General features: G+C 36.6%; 1 protein-coding gene across 12 annotated transcripts in view; it reads left to right on the top strand.

Annotated features, from left to right (window-relative positions):
* The window catches only part of HDAC9 (histone deacetylase 9), a 919,102-nt gene that overhangs the window by 772,935 nt on the left and 126,782 nt on the right, over nucleotides 1–19,385 (top strand). For all 12 annotated transcript variants that reach the window (XM_012450672.2, XM_021674167.2, XM_012450674.2 and 9 more), the window contains one exon: nucleotides 15,047–15,165. In XM_012450672.2, coding sequence (XP_012306095.2) covers nucleotides 15,047–15,165 — 119 coding nt within the window. The remainder of the gene's footprint in view (nucleotides 1–15,046; nucleotides 15,166–19,385) is intronic.

The raw sequence follows: 19,385 nt of genomic DNA, 5'->3' as shown, positions 1-19,385 counted from the left end.
GGGGAAACTGCCCCCTTTATTCAATGATCTCCACCTAATCCTTCCCATGACAAGTGGGGATTATGGGAACTACAATTCAAGATGAAATTTAGATTAGATAGGGGACACCAAAATAACCAAATCAGCTTGTATTATTATTTCCTATCTAGAATGTTTGAATGTACTTTACTCAGAAATTGCTTTCATGCTAATCCAAGTGACAATCCATAGTCTAATTAATCAGCATATATTTTTGTCATGACTAATAAAACTACTGTATCATGTCACCATGGAAAGTTCATACTTGGAGGAATGAACATTGCAGTTGTAATTGTACCTGGAAATAAGTTGCTGCTGAGTAGATCCTGACAGCAGTGTCTCATTTCTACCATCTCCTGATCTCCTGTGAAATGGGAGTGGCACACCTACTTCTTTCACTGTTTCACAGAAACTCTGAAGTGATTACTTCCATACACATCATATGCCTTAATTATCTCATAGAATCAGAGCATTTAGAAACACTGATTTTTTTAATCCAAAAATGCAGTTAAAAGTGGTGAAATTGTCAAGTTTCTGAGAGCATGATCTTTGGATTCAGACGGATCTGAGTTTAAATCCCAATTCTATCGGTTCTTTGCTGAAACAACTTGACTCTCTTACCTTCATTAACTCTTAGTCTTATTATCTATAATTGAGATCAAATTACATAATTTCAGGTATATTGTGAGCGCTGCAGCATTAGGAGGAATGTATAAACTTCTTAATGTCATGCCTGGTACATAGTACATTGTCAAAATGGCTGATAATTTTATTGTTGTTGCTAGAAGAAAAGAGTTTGCTTGCCTCCAACATAAATAAGCTGTTTTTTTAGTTTTGGAATTAATCCTACTCTCCTGTTATTTTAGATATGAATACAACTAACACCCCTTGATCTTGGGCTGGTCTCCTGATTGAGAAGACAGCCTGACTCTGCACTTCCGAACTCAGTTCAGGCCGCAAGTTCTATCTTCCTTCTCGGTCTCTTTCTGACTATGCCTCAGGGAACAAGAAAAATGTGTTACTAAATGAGCTTGCCTTTTGTCTTGTTCATCTCACATTGTTACGCAATTAAAAAAAAAAAAAAAACTTGATGATGCTGCCTTCCTCAGAAAGGCCACATCAAAAGGTAGAGTTCACCAAAAATAATACACACTTTTTCCAAAGACACAAACAGTTCCTTAAAAAGGATGTCATGCTGTAATTTGTTTTGTGAATTCTATAAACCACAGAACATTTACTTACAGTAATGTTTGACCTTTCTTTTTCCTTCTTTTTATGCCTACAAAGCTTCTTTTTCTCTCCTCTTGAGAAAAAACATAAAGGCTAACACTCTCACATATATATGTGAGAGAAAGAGAGAGAGAAATGCATATGATTTTATTGGAATACTGAGTTTAAATTTTAACCAAGGTCCTTTGGCTTGATGTAATAATATTTTATGGAATGCAATCACTTGTGCAAAGACTAAAGAGAGGCTAATTTGAAACTTTGCAAAAAGAATATGCTGGTCATAGGGTAATGGGAAATGCAATATGTGTACTAAGCTCCATATTGCACCCCACCGAAAGGAGAGAAATCCCTATGACTGATTTGATGGTAGTATAATCTCTTCAGGGATTTTTTGGATAAAGAAAGTAATAACAAAAAATAGGCACATAATTAAGTTTCCAAAGTGCACGTGTCACCAGCATCTTATTGTCCCTCTGGAGGGGAAATTCACTAATGACTTAGGTAGACATTTTTCCGCTGTGAGCCCATATGAAAAAAAAATAATAATCAGCCTTGCCGAATTTTCTAAAACTTCTCTGTTATGTGAGTTACAAGAACATTTTGCTGTCATTTGTGTTCTGTATTCTATTCTTTATGGCAGTGTTTTACAACCACCAGGTTGCTTTAGAAATTTGAAAAGATATATGTTGCAGGGGCTTGGTCTGCCTTTTGCCTAAATCAAGTGGATTGTTCTTCTTTGAACATACTTTCTTCCTTGGTTATCCAATTGGTCTTAATATAAGGAAACAAAGTTTAATACTTTGTTCTGACTTGTGTAAATTTTTTGTAAATTTTTTCTCAATGTCTTAAATTCTTTTCATGCCCTTTAAGAATAAATTGGACTAAAAGAAGATAAAATTAGAAGGAAATGAAGGAAAGAAAAGGAAGGAAGAAAAAAGGAAGGAAGGTAGGTAGGAAAGAGTAATAAGGTAGACATAAGATAAAACTAAAAGTCAAGTCTGTTGTGGAGCTGACATCCTTGTGGGCACCCACTGGAGCTATAAGGAAGAGTGTATTTTATTAAGCAGTGACAGGCAATTTTGAAGGGGTTCAAAAAGAATCAATAGTTCCAATGCATTATGTTAGCCAAGACCCTTGCCCGCTCCCCACACCCTGTAGCTGAGCATTGGTTCTCTAGGATGTGGTCTTTTGTTAATTGGTAGTAGCAGAGCATAGGCTGGACTACTGTTCCTTTCCATCTCTAGTCTTTACAAATATGGAAGGATTGATTTGGTAATGCTTATGAAAATACGTTAAGAGTCCCTTTATGTTACTGGATTCACATTTGAAATTATAATAAAATATTTCTTGAGAACCACTGTTGTAAAGTTACAGACACATTTTTGGCATATTAAAATTCAGGGTATTTCTGTGCTCTCATACAATAATGACTGGAAATGGACATATACACATTACTTTCTACAATTCTCAGCAAAAGAATGTTTACTTCAGTACAATTTTAATAGTAACTCTTAATAACTTCTAGCAACTCCAAATTAAGCATGTTTCAACATTTTGTTGTTGGTTTTTCTAGATTAGATTTCAGTACAGAGTTTAACAAAAGCAAAATCTGTTAACTCTATTGTCATCGTTTTATATATGATAATTGGATAAGAATCAGTTTATCTGTTTTGATAGACTAGCAATCTTACCATTTTGCCCAGCTTGCTATGCTTGAATATATGATTTTGCCTAAGGAGGCGGCATCATTCTGTATTCAGAGGCATTCAAAATAAAATAATATAAATATACTAATACTATGCCCACTGACAATGTCCCAAAGTCAGGAAGAGATACTATTGAGAAAAAATTCTCTCCCACCTCTTAGCTCAGAGACACATTGGGCAATATCTCAGAATTAGTCAGAAATGTTACTGGCTACATGACACATCTTAGGCAAGGAAAGTCCCTCATTGCCTTCAAGTATTCATTATTTTTAAAAAACATGGCATTTAAAATTAGCATTGGCTTCTTGAGCACTAAAGCAATATAAACTTACTAAATGTCATATTTAAAACTAAAAGAATACACTTGCTGGACTAGGAATAAAAATGAATGCACACATGCATACATATTCCTAGTTATATTGTGTTATGATATATATGTGCTATTTGTATATTTGTTCCTTATTCTCATCAGTGATTCATTTAAAAACACAGAGTACTATATTTAGGATTGCTGCTTTGATGTAGTGAAGTGATAACGGACTCACAATGTCATATTTAGAGCTCCAATCTCTTTAGAAGTGATAATTCTGTCCCCAAAATATTGCTCATACAAACTTTGTTCTTGCAGTGAAATGGTTTGCTCTCCACTCTAGGGTCTAGCATCAGGAAAGGAAAGACACACTTCAGAACTGATATGAGAGGACAGGGGCAGATCGGTGGGTATACAGGCAAGGACTTTGATCAGCAAGATGTTGAGTTTCAGACAACAGTGTTTCTTATCAAATGCAAGAGAAAGAGAATATGAAGGGGAAAACATGTGTCCGTTTGGTGTACCAGATCTGGGACGTTAGAAACATAGAATAATAGAGCGGCAGATGACTTTTGAGTTGATCTAAATGAATCCCTCCAGTCCCATTTAATAGTTGAAACTGAGACAATTTAGTAAGGTTACCTAAGTGGAGACAGTTCCAAGAACAGAAATGGAATATCTTGAGTTGGAATCAAGTGATTTTTCTAACCCCCTACAATTGCACACAGAAACCAGATAATTCAATTATGAGATGGCATACAGTAGAAATCATTGCAGAATATAATTCCATTTTTGAAGACTTTTGGAGAAACCTCACCTTTCCCCCTCTCCATCTGGTTCATATAGTGTTCCAGTGCTCATCAAAGCAAGATGGTTAGAGAATAATGTTTTCCTTTATACTGACAGAGTTCCCATTTTGATAATTACTTTGTACAAATACAAAAACCAAAAACTAGCTTAGAAACATATCTAAATCAATGAATAAAAATAGGGCAAGATAAGAGGAAATTGACTTTGAGTAGAATTATGGAGACAGGAAGGGGAAAGTTATGTAGATTAAGGAGACTGCAATAAACAAAACATAAAAAGAAATAGAAGCCATATCAGCCATATCATATATATGTCACATTTTCTGAAGGTGTGAAAATGTTTTATCCCAATTTTTTCCTTTTCTCCTCATTACAGTTGTATAATTTCTAGATTAAAAATGAATTAAATGAGCATTTGCATATTCTTGTAATTATCATCGCCATTCTGCTTTTGTGTCTGTCTGGAGAGATTTATAACCAGCTGGACAAGAAAGGAAAGTATGATTTTTCTGATGTTCACATGTAAAGTCAAACTCATAGACAGTGAAGCCACAGTAGATATGTGAATGGCCTTTCACTAAAAGAGGTATTTTACATACGTTTGTGAAATGTGCAGAGGCTGAGGAAGAGTGAGGCATCAAGAAAACCTGACCTGCAATCACAAAAAACCAGAGAGGGCATCACTGATTATAACATTCAACAACTATTTACTGAGAGCTTGTCCAACCCACTGCCCATGGGCCGCATGGGGCCCAGGACAGCGTTGAACATGGCCTGGGATGGCTTTGAATGTGGCCCAACACCAATTCATAAACTTTTCTAAAACATCATGATTTTTTTGTGATTTTATTTTTTAGTTTATCAGCTATCGTTAGTGTATTTTATGTGTGGTCCAAGGCAATTCTTCATCTTCCATTGTGGCCCAGGGAAGCCAAAAGATTGGGTACCCCTGTTTAGACACTCCTTTAGGTCCCCAGAATACATCTGTGAACAAAAAGACAAACATTTCTTCCCTAGAGAACTTACATTTAGTGGGAAGAAGCAATGAAAAAATAAACATGGAGCATAATATATAAGTAAATCATGTATGACTTTGGAACATAAGGTTTATGGAGGGAATAAAGCAGAAGATAAGAGTTAGGAGTGACAGAGGTGGGGTAGGTGTGTGAAGGGTTGTCAGGGGAAGGTCTTAGTGAGAAGATGAATGAGGCAAGGGAGTTAGTCCTCTGGAGAAGATCATTCAGACAAAGGGAACAGCCAGTGTGAAATTCCCATGGCCGCTGTAAATGCTGCTGCAGTAAGCATGGGAGCACAAATACCTCTTTGAGATTCTGATTTCAATGATTTTGGATAAACATCCAGAAGTGGGATTGCTGGATCACATGACATTTATATTACATATATTTTTTAGAAAGCTTGCACTGTTTTACATAATAACTGCACCATTTTACATTCTTATCAACAGTATACAAGTGTTCCAACTTCCCCATATTAAACAACTTAAGTGTCCCTGGATGGATGAATGGATACAGAAAATGTGGTGTATAGACAAAATAGACTACTACTCAGCCTTATAAATGAAGGGATCCTGCCACTGGTGACAACATGGACGAACCCGGAGGATATTATGCTAAGTGAAATAAGGCAGCATCAGGATAAATACTGCATGATTTCAGTTACATAAGGTATCTAAAATAGTCAAACTCAGAGAAGCAGAGAGTGCAATGGTGTCAGGGGCTGGGACCAGGGGAAAATAAGTTGCTCAAAGGATATAAAGTTTCAGTTATGTAGAAGGATTAAGTTCTAGAGGTCTGTTGTTCAACATTGTACCTACAGGTAACATTGTATTATACTCTTAAAATCTGTTTGAGAGAGAGGATCTCATGATGAAATCATTTATCACCCTTGACTCCCCAGAAGTGCTCTATTTATAGAGACAGAAATTAGAATGATGGTTGCCAGGGGCTTGGAGGAAGGGGAAGTGGGAAGTTACTAGTTACTATTTGATCGTTACAGAGTTTCTCAGTTAAAGATGAAAAGTTCTGGAGTTGGATGGTGGTAATGGTTGCACAACTGTGAGAATATACTTAATGCCACTGAACTTAAATAGTTCACTACTTAGAATGGTTAATGTACATTTTACCACAATAAAAATGTTAGTTGTTAAAAAAATCCCTTTGACCAGAGCATGTCAGGCATATTTGTGAACGGGGTCCTGGCCAGGCTTCACTGACCAGAGACTAGGGGTCATTAAAACAAACAAACAAAACAATAACAACACAACCACAACAACCAAATTTGCTTTCACCAGAAGATAAATGATGAGGATATGATGATACATGTTAAGCTGGCCGGCTGCCATTTTGAGAACAGAGTGCAGGGGTAAAGAAGTAGGATGGGCCCCTCTTAGGAGGCCACAGCTGTGATCCAGGTGAGCAATAAAGCTGGCACAGGCCAGGATGAGAACAGTGGAAGTTTTGGAATATGGTAAATTTCTGGATATATTTTGAAAGTATAGACAATAGGATTCCTTGGAAGATTGGCTATGGGTGTGAGAAAGAGAGAGGGAGCTGCCAAACATGAAAAATGGAGGCAATAAATAAAGGAGGGTGGTAAAAGAGAGAAGGGGGCAATGTGTGTGTGTTGGGGGTGTGAGGAGTTGGAGGGTGAAGGATAAGGAAGAAGAGCAGTACTTACTCAGGTTTGGGCTGGTGGAGCTAGAGGAGAACACCAATTATACTTGGTGCGCTTAGAGCTCCCAGCACTGACACTCTTCCACAAATGTCCGTGATAAACCTCATTTCGTGTCTCCCCACAAGGATCCTACCGGCCCTGTGGCGTGTGAGGCTGCCGTAGGCTGTTCTGCAGCACCAGCAGCCACAGCAGCAGCCTGAAATCTGTGTAAACTGTTCTTTGACGTGCCGCCTTCGGCACTTTGCTTGGGAGCATCTTCTTGTACTTCATGCACAGACATAGGTGAATGGATGGAAAAATATGCACTCTATAATATGCATTTTTGTTTTTGCCAGAGAAACCTAAAAGAAATCAAAGTTCTTATACCATTTGAAAAGGTATAATTTTATAATCAGATGCTTTCATGCAATGACACGCAATTAGACTATAAAGAAAAATGTAGGCTCAGATTTTCACCTGTAATTTACATTTGTATGATTATAATAATGCCATTATAAATTATACAGGGGATCAGAATCTGCTGTCTCAGAGGTGACATAAATGAGATCATATAACTGCTTACTGAAAACTTTTGAGTTTCTGCTCTTGCTCAGAATAAAATCCAATGTCCTTACAATGGCCTACGATATGCTACGTCAACTGACTTTATGCCACCTTTCTGATTCCATTTCCAGCCATCTGTCATTCACTTTGTGTGAGCCATGGTGACATTCTTTTGATGCCCTGAATATGTGGAAGACCCTCCCACTTCAGGGCTATGTCCACCTCAGAGCAGCCTTCTCTGGGTACCCCTGTCTGAATGTGCACCACCCCCATGACTTTCTGTACAATTTGTTTTCATTTTAGTTCTTATTACGTGCTTCCTTGTTTATTTACATAGTGTCTTTCTCACCTGCTAGAATGTAAACTCCATGAAGGCAAGAGATCAGGGACTTTGCTATGAATCCTAGTCTATAACTGATGTCCTAACTCACTTTACACGTCCTCTCTGGTGGATTTTCTTCACAATATTTCTTCCTATTTGATTGCCCACTCTCCTCTGTCCCTCAGTACGTTGTGTGTGCCTGGGTTGGTGTTCTGTCTGCCTTCCTTGTAACCTATGACCTTTTTGAAGGCAGAGTTACAACATATTTGCATCTTTGAATCCCAGCACCATCCCAGTGCTTCCCATGTGACAGGGACTCAAAAAATTACTTCTAAATGAATATAAAAATATTGTGGAGTAACTTCATAGGTTAAGATGTTCGGAAATTTGCTTTATAATTTTGAATTGCAGGCTGTGGAACCAAGCCAGAGTTCTGCTCCTTTGGGAGCTCCGTTCTTGCAACTGAGCATGTCAAATGAGTGGGTAGCATCTTATACCGTGTACTCAGCACATGCTGGGGTGAGTCATGGGAAATTACTAGTGTGGTTCAATTTAAGGACAACACTTGACTCAATGTCAGTGCAACCAATTGTTTGGCCATTGACTAGAGATGAAATAGTTCCAGAAATCTGATTCTAACTAAGGAAGTTCAGAATCAGAATCAATTGTTCCAAATCTCATGGAAAGAAATTTAAAATGGAATTCTTTTCTGCTTACTGTGGTTAGTATCTAGACACATGATCAATATCTCTATTTGTGGTAATACTTTTTGTCTTCTTTTATTTTTATAAATTCAGTTTATTCTCACTAGCATGGGTTTCACCAGGGGTGGAGACATGCAGGGAAGAAGGAATAGGGTTGTTCTTCAAGAAGAGCATGACAGAATCACCACTGGTAGGTGAGGACCACAAAGCATATATGCTATTATTGTTGCTTCAGTCCCATGTGTTCTAGCAAAGCAGTATATGTGCAAATCACCAGTGGATCCTCTTCATTCTCCTGTGATGTCCCATGCCTCCTTCTTTCTTTGATATGCTTTCTTGCTTTGCAAAAGTACATTGTCAAGTAAATTATTCGGAAAGGGTGCATTGAAAATAAATTTCTGAGCCCTAATATGTTTTAAAGTATTTTTATTTAAGTGACATACCTAAATACTAGCATGTGATGGCTGGAAGCTCATAACTGCCACAGTTCCTGCTACAGATTTTTTTTATTATTAGATTGGTGCAAAAGTAATTGTGGTTTTTGCAATTAAACATAATGTCATTAAAAGCAATATAATATTGGGTGTGTTAGGCCTCAGGGGCAGGCCTCTGATCTTCTCCTGCTTTCCTTTCACCTTTCCCAAAGCAGGACTCTACGATTCCCACCCTTCTTTATTGTGGGTCTTAAGACTCTCTCTGGAATGAAGGAATGCCGATATCCTGAAGCTCTCATAAAAACTCGAGAGGACTGGTTTGGAGAGCTTCCAGATAGCTGGAATTGTAAAGATTCCTGGAAGGTGGTGTTCCCAGGGATGGCGTGGAGACTCCATACCCCTTCTCCGCGTACCTTGTCTTATGCATCTCTTCATCTGTAACCTTTGTAATATCCCTTATAATAAAGTTAATGTCAGTAAGTGCTTCCCTGAGTTCTGTGAGCAGCTCCAGCAAATTAATCCAGCCCAAAGGCGGGGGCATGGGAAGTCCAAATTGAAGTGAGTTGGTCAGAAGTTCCTCTAGTTATAACTGGGGTATGTGTGTGTGTTGGCATGGGCGGGTGCTTGGGAGAGTAGTCTTGCTCTGAAACTGTCTCCCACCAAATCTCACGTCAAAATGTAATGCTCAGTGCTAGAGGTGGGGCTTTGTGGGAGGTGACGCAATCATGGGGGTGGTTTCTTATGGTTTAGCACCACTCACCTAGTGTTGTTCTCATGATAGAGTTCTCATGAGATCTGGTTGTTTAAAAGTAGCACCTCCTTTTCTCTCTTCCTCCTACTCTGCCATGTTTGTAAGATTCCTGAGGCCTCCCCAGATGCCAAGCAGATGCTAGAATCATGCTTCCTATATGGCCTGCAGAACTGTGAGCCATTTAAACTTCTTTTCTTTATAAATTACCCAGTCTCAGGTGTTTCTTCATAACCGTGCAAGAATGGACTAATATAGAGACTGAGTCCTCAACTTGTAAGATCTAACAATATCTCCAGTTAGATAGTGCTGAAATTGAATTGGAGGACACCCAGCAGATGTCCACTCCTTGGTGTGTGAAGAAAAGCACCCACCTTTTATCACATGTCTTCTGTATTGATGACTGTTGTGGTGGTGTGACAGCAGAGAAAAAGCACAGGTTTAGAGAGTTGTCCTGACACAGTCTCCACTGGATGGATGTCTCTCGTTTCTTCCGTGGTCCCATGAGCGCATATGCAATGCAATAGCTTTATTTTTTTGTTTCTTTTTTTTTTTTCAGTGTGCTTCCAGTCAATTTCCCTATTCTAGAAATTTGTTAAAAATCTATTTGGTGACATTTGTCCTCTTTAATTGTTACAATTTTGTTTATTTTGGTATTCTGATACTTGTTCGCATTTTATTTTGAAATAATATTGAAATTACAAAAAAGCTGTCAAAATAGGAAAGAGTTCCTGTATGCCAACACCAAGTATACCCTAATGTTAGAAACTTACATAATCATAGTATAGTTATGAAAATTAAGTAATATATGTACAATGCTCTTATCTAAACTACGGATTTTGTATGGGACTGCAAATTTTCCACTGATGTCCTGTTTCTGTCCCAGAGTCCAGTCCAGGATACTGCGTTGCCCTTAGATGTCCTGCCTCCTCAGTGTCCTCCAACCTGTAGCGAGTCCTCAATCTTCCCTTGTTTTTTATGGCCATGACTTTTGAAGAATACTGGTCACTTATTTTGTCAAATATTCCTCAATTTAAATTTGTTTAGTATTTCTTCATTATGAGGTTTGAAGTTGTATATTTTTAGTAAAAATGCCATAGGACTGCTTTGCCTTTACTGACCATATCAGGGAGTATTGATGCTGGTATGTCCAATCACAGGAGATGTTACTTTGTTTACTTGATTCAGGTTGTGTCTGCAGTTTTCTTCATTTCAAAGATTCTGTTTTTTTTTTCCTTTGTAGTACCTTGTGGAAGATTCTTTTTGATTATGCAAATATAATGATTCTCTGCAAACTGTTGTCCACTAACCTTATTTATTATCATTATTATTGTTATTACTATTTTTTGAGACAGGATCTTGCTCCATCACCTAGGCTGGAGAGCAGTGGCATGATCATAACTCTTTGCAGCCTCAAACTCCTGGGCTCAAACAATCCTCCTGTCTCAGTCTTCTGAGTCATTGGAACTATAGGCACACAACACCATGGCTGATCTGTTTTGGGGAGATGAGGTCTCACTATGTTACCCAGGCTGGAACCCCTAAGCTCAAGCGATTCTCCTGCCTTGGCTTCTCAAAGTGCTGAGATTACAGCCATAAGCCACAGTGCCTGGCTCTATTTATTTTGGTACCTATCCTTGAATCTTGCCTGCATCAATTATTTCTGTCTTGTTCCAATGGTAATTATATATTTTCCTCATTCTTCTACATTCATTAGTTGATATTTTTCTGTAAGAAAGAGCTATTTTATCTCCTTTCTATTCAATTATTATTTATTCACTATGGATTTTTATGTTTGATTGTATGAATTATAACCCAATAGTATCATTATTTATTTTGTTTCTCAAATTGTTTCAGCTTTGGCCATTGGAAGTGCTTTCACATTGATTCACATGTCCTATTGACATGTCCATGTCTCTTTTTGAGCATTTGTTGATTTATGTCACAAGATATTCCCGAATCGTGTAGTATTTTCCCTGATGCAGTGCTGGAATCAACCACTTCTCCAAGGATCTCTGGGTCCTTTTATTGGAGATTGATATGAGAAAGCAAGATCTGGGTACTAACTCTGCTCCTTGTCACTGGGGTGCCATTGCTTTTAGGAAATACATACTAACTCATGGATATACTCAACTAAATTATTCATCTGTTATATTTTAATAACCATGAGTTTATATGTGTCTTCCTCTATTTTCATTTCAGTGGGATATTGGGGAAGATGAGAGACAAACATGTATGCTTTGTTTGCTAACTTTAATCAGAAATTCCAATTCTTCAGATAAAATTTTAAATGAGTGCCTTTGAAGATTTGTTTTCATCAAAATTACATTGTTTTTCCTACTTAGTACCCTCAAATACATTATTCAGTCTTTCAGATGTGATAGATCTTCTTGAATAAAAAAATTAATCTAGACTGGCATAAATAGAATAGTGAATACTTCCATGGAGATTCCTAAAGTAATTGCCAAAATAAAGAGATCTCTGGAGTCTCAGTTTCATTCATTTATCAGAGAAGACAGCAAGCATTTAATGTTGACAATAGGAAAATAAATACTACTCAGTTCAAAATTGAGCACATCTTTAGACCAAGATGGTGTTTGCAACGTAGTAGACACTCAATATATACTTGTTGAAATGGATGAATGAACCTTACCAATATCACCATCCATAACCATCTGTTGCCATATAGTTCTTCAACTTAATGGAAAACTCAGCATGCATTGCAGCATGATGCCACATACCTCTGTTCTCATCATGCTTCACTAATTGATTCAGCAAATAGCTCCCACCCAGACATAATTCTAGGTGTGTATATTTTTAAGTGAAAGGAGTCTATCAGATGATACATACTTTTTTCTAAATTTCCCATGTTTTTCTTACTTTTGGAAGGAGTTCAAATATATAGGATTTGGTCTGTAAGGTAAAACATTTTGAAAACTGACATGAAATTAGAAAACACATTGTTGGTGAATTCAGAAATGACCTACGTAACAAATGTGTAATTAGCTTCAGATAGAAGCCAGTGAATTCCGTGTATTCAGAGATATGTGCTATAGAGAGCTATAGTTCCCCTGTAAGTGGGTAAGATGTCTTTATTAACAGAATATTTGCATACATCATATTTAAGAAAAGGTCACTGTAAAGGTGAATGGGGCTTTTTGACTGCTGATTCATGATAGACAGATTAGAAAAATAAGCTGACTGTTGGTATTTAAATAAGCTGACTTGGTATTTTCTGTGTGGTCGGTTTATCCAGGAAGAGAGAGAAAAATTAGCTTGCTTTATGTGGCTTCTCTTTAGGCACTTATACTCTGTAGATCATCTCTGTTCTCAGTGTTCTAAAATTATGTGAGCAATCCTTGTATCCTCTCCTGTCTTCTTTTCCTTCAAAAATATACACCTATATTTAATATCCATGGACAGAGAGAATGTTTTAGGGAGAAGATAGTAAGTGAGTTGTGGCTTGAAGGATGGGTAAAAACTGGGGGAATAAATGAGGGAAGGATGACCTTCCAATAGAGGAAAAAGAGATGGAAAACTGATTACTACGATGCTTATGATTGCATGGACAGTCTGCTTCAATCATCTATTTTTTGAATTTTGCAAAGACATCCATTCTCTAAGGGAGTACATAGGATTAATAATAATTAATTGTTATAATTAATAAATAATAATTAATAAATAATTAATTATTAATAATTAGATAGTCTCACTGGGTGTGGTGGCTCATACCTCTAATCCCAGCACTTTGGGAGGCTGAGGTGGGCGGATCACAAGATCAAGAATTTGAGACCAGCCTGGCCAACATGTTGAAACCCTGTCTCTACTAATAATACAAAAAAAGTTAGCCGGGTGAGGTGGCAGGTGCCTGTAATCCTAGCTACTTGGGAGGCTGAGGCAGGAGAATTGCTTGAACCCAGGAGGTGGAGGTTGCAGTGAGCCAAGACCATGCCACTGCACTCCAGCCTGGGCAACAGAGCAAGACTCCATCTCAAAAAAAAAAAAAAAAAAGAATAAAATTAAGTAGAGTATCTTGATAAAGCACTCTTAATTCTTTGAAAAAACTTGTTCCAATGTCTAATAGCCCAACATACACCACATGATTATTTTACTCACGAGAAATAGTGAATTGATTATATGTGACACTTTAAATGACAACCATAATGTAAAATTTGTGATTGCTAGGATGGGGAAGCATCTAATATATCTCCTGATAATGTAGCTATGTTAGAAACTTTCACTTTTATTGAAGAAAAAAACATAATAAAATGGTATATATATATAGTAAATAAAATTAGGTTTTCACTTAGTTTTACTGATGAGCCAATTCAGATTTATGTGGTTTACCAGTTGTTGGAAGGACTACTGTGGAAGTCACTTACATGTATATTTATAAACTTGAAGGATATAATTTTTATAACAGTAGTAGATTCATTAGGAAAAATATTTCAATCTTTTACATTTCTAGGTAAGTTTCAACTAGATATTTTTATTGCATAACTGTAACAACTTCTTGTTTATGATATGCAATCAAGTTTTTAAATATAAAATTAATATGTGATCATTATAGAAAATTTGGAAAACATATACATAAAAATTAAAGGAAATAATTGTGTCATTATTGAAGGATAACTATTTTAATATTTATTTTAGTTATCTCTCACAAGCACACGAGTGATTGTAGTACTTTTTAAATTCATTAGAGCATGCAGTTTCTCCATTTCAGTAAATAGTCTTAGAAATTTGAATTTTTATGATGGCATACTGATCTTCAAGCCTATGTTAAATTTTATAAAACCCAGTTGCATCCATTAGTCATTCTTTCTCAAAGTTAGCAATGATGAGAAAGGGGTTTGGGAGCTCTGAAGCTGAGAAGGGAAGTGTTGAAGTGTCTGAGTGGGGCCAGCAGGGGTTGCTGTCATGGATGAGTCTGCCACATTCCTGGTGTGTCTGACTTTGGACTCATTTAACATTGTAGTCTGGATTCTATTAAGGGAATTTCATGTTTCTCTTTTGCAAGCGTCACCCCCTACCATGATAAATATTTAAAAATGTGTTTTTTCTTAAGTTGGGAAAGCAAACTTTTTCCCAAAAGAAATTTATAGTTCAAATTTACACCAAGTTCTCACTAACTGGAGCAAGCCAGGTTTTCACTAAAGCTTCGACTTTCCTCTGTAAAACATTAGTCACTCCCTTGGAAGAAGTAGTATTTTTTATAGACAGTGGGATAAAACAGCCACGGATGTATGTATAGCAGTACATCTTCAGAATGTACCTGCAAAGCAGTTTTCTTTTTCCATTTGGATGAAAAAAGATGGAAGAAAAAAGACTGAGTTGGGATGATAAAATAATAGTGAATCATTGTTAAGGAGATGATAAGTTTTTGACCCATTCAAACAGTGTTTTCATTCCCCTTTACTTTATTCTCAGGAAGTTCCTGTGGTTGTGCCAGGTCATTTTCAATGGACAATTTTTAAAGGTATTCACCATTCCCTCATGTAACCAGTTGCTTTTTTTTAACTGTACAGGACCATCGTGAAGCCTGTGGCAAAAGAGTTTGATCCAGACATGGTCTTAGTATCCGCTGGATTTGATGCATTGGAAGGCCACACCCCTCCTCTAGGGGGTTACAAAGTGACAGCAAAATGTAAGTATCTCTTTCAGGACTTTATGAAAGGCTATGATATCATACCACCTTTTAGGTCTTTATGATAGACAGTACCTTTTACATGTGTCCAGGAAACTTCGATGAGACATTTAAAAATGATTCAGATGGTGTTTATTGCTCTGTCAGATTCATGTTTCTGTAGAAATTTGCCTTTAAGAAGAACAAAGTTAAAGTGTTTCCTTTGGTGGACATGATAGGATATTTCAGAAACTGTATGCTTTTCAGGAGACCTGTTTTGCATTTAAAGGCAGAAGTGTTAGGGCTTCTATTTAAGCTATTCTTCATGACTTGAGAGGTCATGAGTCTAGAAAAGCTACTGTGCTTTTCCAAGGAGAATGGAAGTTCCATTGTAAATTGAATAAAAATAGCTATTTCTTCATAATATTATGCTCTTCCAGGTTTGAATACAAAAGTGTAATTACCATTGCTCAGAGCCTCTGTGTGTGTTTTTGGGCAACCCTTATAATCTCTACTGGTCTTCTGTGGTGTTGCAAAGTTCAACTTTTTAGCTGTATTCTTTAGCAACTGGACACCAAATGAAGAAATAAATTTTATGTTACAGTGCATTTGAATAACACAACTTAATGGAATCTGGCTAGAAAGGGGATTTCTTTAAGAATAATTCCCTTGCTCTTTGAGTGTTAAAAAAAAGGCATATATATAGCTCACATATAAATGTACATTGGCACCAGTGGTATCGATGTAAAAACAGAAGAAAAAAGTAAAATTACACAAAGAATAGGACCCACAATTGTGTATTTTAGGGAGAGTTGAAAATCAGACAACAACAAAAAATCCAAATAGTTTTAAGTGGTAGAGATGAGTTTGGAGCAAATGTGTTGTATTAATTTAAAAAGGGCCAGAGAAATAGCATCATGCCAACCTTTGTTTTTAGTTGGCTTCTCATGTGAAAGAGTTTTCTGCACTCTAATTGTTTCAGTAACATTGTTAGATAGTAACTATTTTTAACATGTATTATTTACCCAGGATTCTTTGTGCCTTGTTGTCCATTAAAAACATATTAAAACAGTAAAAGTCTACAAAGGCAAACAAAGCAAAAGAATTCATGATTTTGGTAACTGAATAGAGAGGTGTTTGCTCAGATTAAAAGTCTGTATGGCCTTCTGAAAATTATTATTATTATTCATGAAACTCCACTTAATGGAAGTTAGTCTTTCCATCACAGATAAACCTCACTTATGGGTCAAGACTGGTGAATAATTGATAGATAAAGAAAAAAAAGAGAGAGTTTGTACTCCAAAAAATGCCGATACCTAGCAAAAAAAGAAGGAACTCTAGAAAAGGTGTTCCTTCCGTTAAATCTAAGAATCTCACTCAGGAAGAGGAGTGTCTATGTTTAGGTCTTTCTCCTTGCCATGGGGAAAGGTTATAAGAAATCTAGTTCTCAGAACTAGCTGAAGGGATTAATGATTTTGTTCCCTTGTTTCTTTGGTTTGGCCAAGTCAAGTTCAAATCTTGAATGTCATCTCGAGAATAGTTGCATGGTTTCTTTTGGTCATTAGGTATAAGAGACATGGGTTCTACCACTTCTAGCTTTAGTACGATGCAATAACATCTTCAATATATTTTTTACCCATTTACATATATCTTTATCCATTTGAGAGGAAACTCTTCACTGTGTCCTATCTGAGAATAAGTTTGTCCAGAATGCCTCCACCTTCCCTCCCTTCTGTCCCACTCCCTCCATATCCATTTCTTCTCTTCTGTATCTTTCCTACCCAAGAACCCGATGCTCTCTGCTAGGTGCATATTTTCTAAGAAAAGCAAGAAGACAGCAGACATAAGTTTTAAGTCATAAAGTGCTTGACCTTTTGCGTATTTGCAGTTTAATAAGGAAAAATGTATACAATGAGAAGAGAGGTCCTTAGAATCTAAACAGGCTGTAGTTGAAAGACTTCATATATCTTATAGATGAGAAAACTAATTTATTTTAAAATGTGAAATAACTGAGGTTAAAATTAAAATTCTTATCCTGAATCCATGGTCAGGTAAAATTGCATGAGGCATTTACTTTATTATTAAAAAGGAAACGTTTCATAAAATACATGAAAATTTGTTCTTTTCTTTCCTTTTCCTTTCCTTTCCTTTCTTTTCTTTTCCTTTTTCTTTTCCTTTCTTTTCTTTTTTTCTTTTCTTTTCTTTTCTTGAGACGGAGTTTCACTCTTGTTGCCCATGCTGGAGTGCAATGATATGATCTCGGCTCACTGCAACCTCTGCCTCACAGGTTCACGCAATTCTCCTGCCTCAGCCTCCCTAGTAGCTAGGATTACAGGCATGTGCCACCACACTTGACCGATTTTGTATTTTTAGTAGAGACAGGGTTTCGTCATATTGGTCAGGCTGGTCTTGAACTCTTGACCTCAGGTGATCTGCCTGTCTTGGTCTCCCAAAGTGCTGGAATTACAGGCATGAGCCACCACACCCAGCTGAGAATAGAGAATTTGGATGCACACTACAGAAACCATATTGGTGCCCATGACCCTAAATTCCACAAACATAGCTATGACAGACACTGAATAGTTTCATGACACTTAAGTGGAAAACAACAGAGCCTCACATCTGGACAACTGTATATTTTATCTCATGGAAGCCTGAGTTTGCCAACTGTACTTTCTAGAGATGCTTTCACAACAAGTGGGTAGAAGTTGGAATTACTGGAAGCTCAATAGTTATTCCCTAAAGGGTTCACCACCTGATATCTTTGTTTGCTTTCTAACCACCTGGCAGATGCATTCATATTGCCTTGGTCCAGAAGTTCTGGACAGGCAACTAACACTGGGCTTTTATTGTCCTGTTCAGGAAGTCATCCTTCATTGTGGGAGTGGGGTGATCCCAAAATGAAGTTATAAATGGGCTAGAATCTAAAGTAAAAAGTCGGTAGAAGATACGCAACCAAGTTCCTCTCCCAGTGTTTGTTTTCCAATGCTAGAAAAACTCATTCCTGCTCCAAGTAGAATATTTGATAATTATAGAGAGTGGTTTTAAGGATGCAATCTTGTCAGAGATGCTAAAATTGTATTTTCTTAGCACATTGAATCTTTTAAAAATAAGTTTGTTTGCTATCTCTGAAAGGAAAAGAGAAATTAAGTCAAAATAACTAGGGTTTTTGTTTCTTTTTAAATATTAGTTACCTGATTGAAAAATAATAATAAAAGGTTGGTGTAATCACCAATGTCTTAGTCTGAGTATAGAGGTAATTGAAAATTAAGATAATTCTTCTCAGTAGTGATGTTTTTCTTTCTTTGTCTTTTCTCCTCTCATTTCTTTATATATTAAGTGTTTTCTGTTATGAAACTACAAAACTTTTGGCATTGGTTTCTGCTGAAGTTTTAATAAACAATCTGAATCACTTATTTAAAATAAGTGCTGTTCTTTCAGTTAAGGACCAAGGCTAAATCCCAGCCTGAAATGACTAAGTAGCTTTGTAACTTGCCCTAAACCCCGCATCAAACTTTACCTTGAAGTTATCAGTTTATCTTTCTAAATATGCTGATTCAGATCTAATTGTCTTCAGGTTATAGCTTAAGCAGGTTGTCATGAAAACTAAGTGTTATATTCAAATAATAAAATTAATTCACCATATACTAGCACCCCCTGGCTTTATACTGTTGTTAGCATTTTTAAAAAGGGTCTTCGTTTTAAATTCATTTTGCCACAACATATATTTTTTTCTTCCTTTTCAACACATATAAGTGTTTGCTACTTTTATTGGTGTCAGCCAGTGAATTCATATGTTCAAATTGCTTTTGTCATGTGAACAAGAGTATGTTTTTCCTTTGGAATTATGTGAAAGTCATTGTGAGATGACAGCTATGTCTGATAAAAAAAGTATGTTCCTTTTATAAACATGTAAAATACATTCCTTTAATAAACATTTTATAGTCCTTGAGACAGAAACCATTTCTCTCAGCAAATATACGAGGGTTATTTTGACAAGTAAATCAATAAATGTGATTCATCACATAAACATTACTAAAGACAAAAACCACATGGGTATCTCAATAGACACAGAAAAGACTTTTGATAAAATTCAACACCTTTCTTGATAAAAACTCTCAGCAAACTAGGTATTGAAGGAACATACCTCAAAATAATAAAAGCCATCTATGGCAGAAAGCCAATATTATACTGAATGGGCAAAAGTTGGAAGCATTTCCCTTGAAAACTGGTGCAAGACA

The sequence above is a fragment of the Aotus nancymaae genome, unplaced genomic scaffold (assembly GCF_030222135.1).
Source record: "Aotus nancymaae isolate 86718 unplaced genomic scaffold, 86718_ANA_hifiasm-v0.15.2.pri h1tg000025l, whole genome shotgun sequence".
Classification (NCBI taxonomy): Eukaryota; Metazoa; Chordata; class Mammalia; order Primates; family Aotidae; genus Aotus; species Aotus nancymaae.
This window is presented reverse-complemented; position numbering and strand designations above follow the sequence as displayed.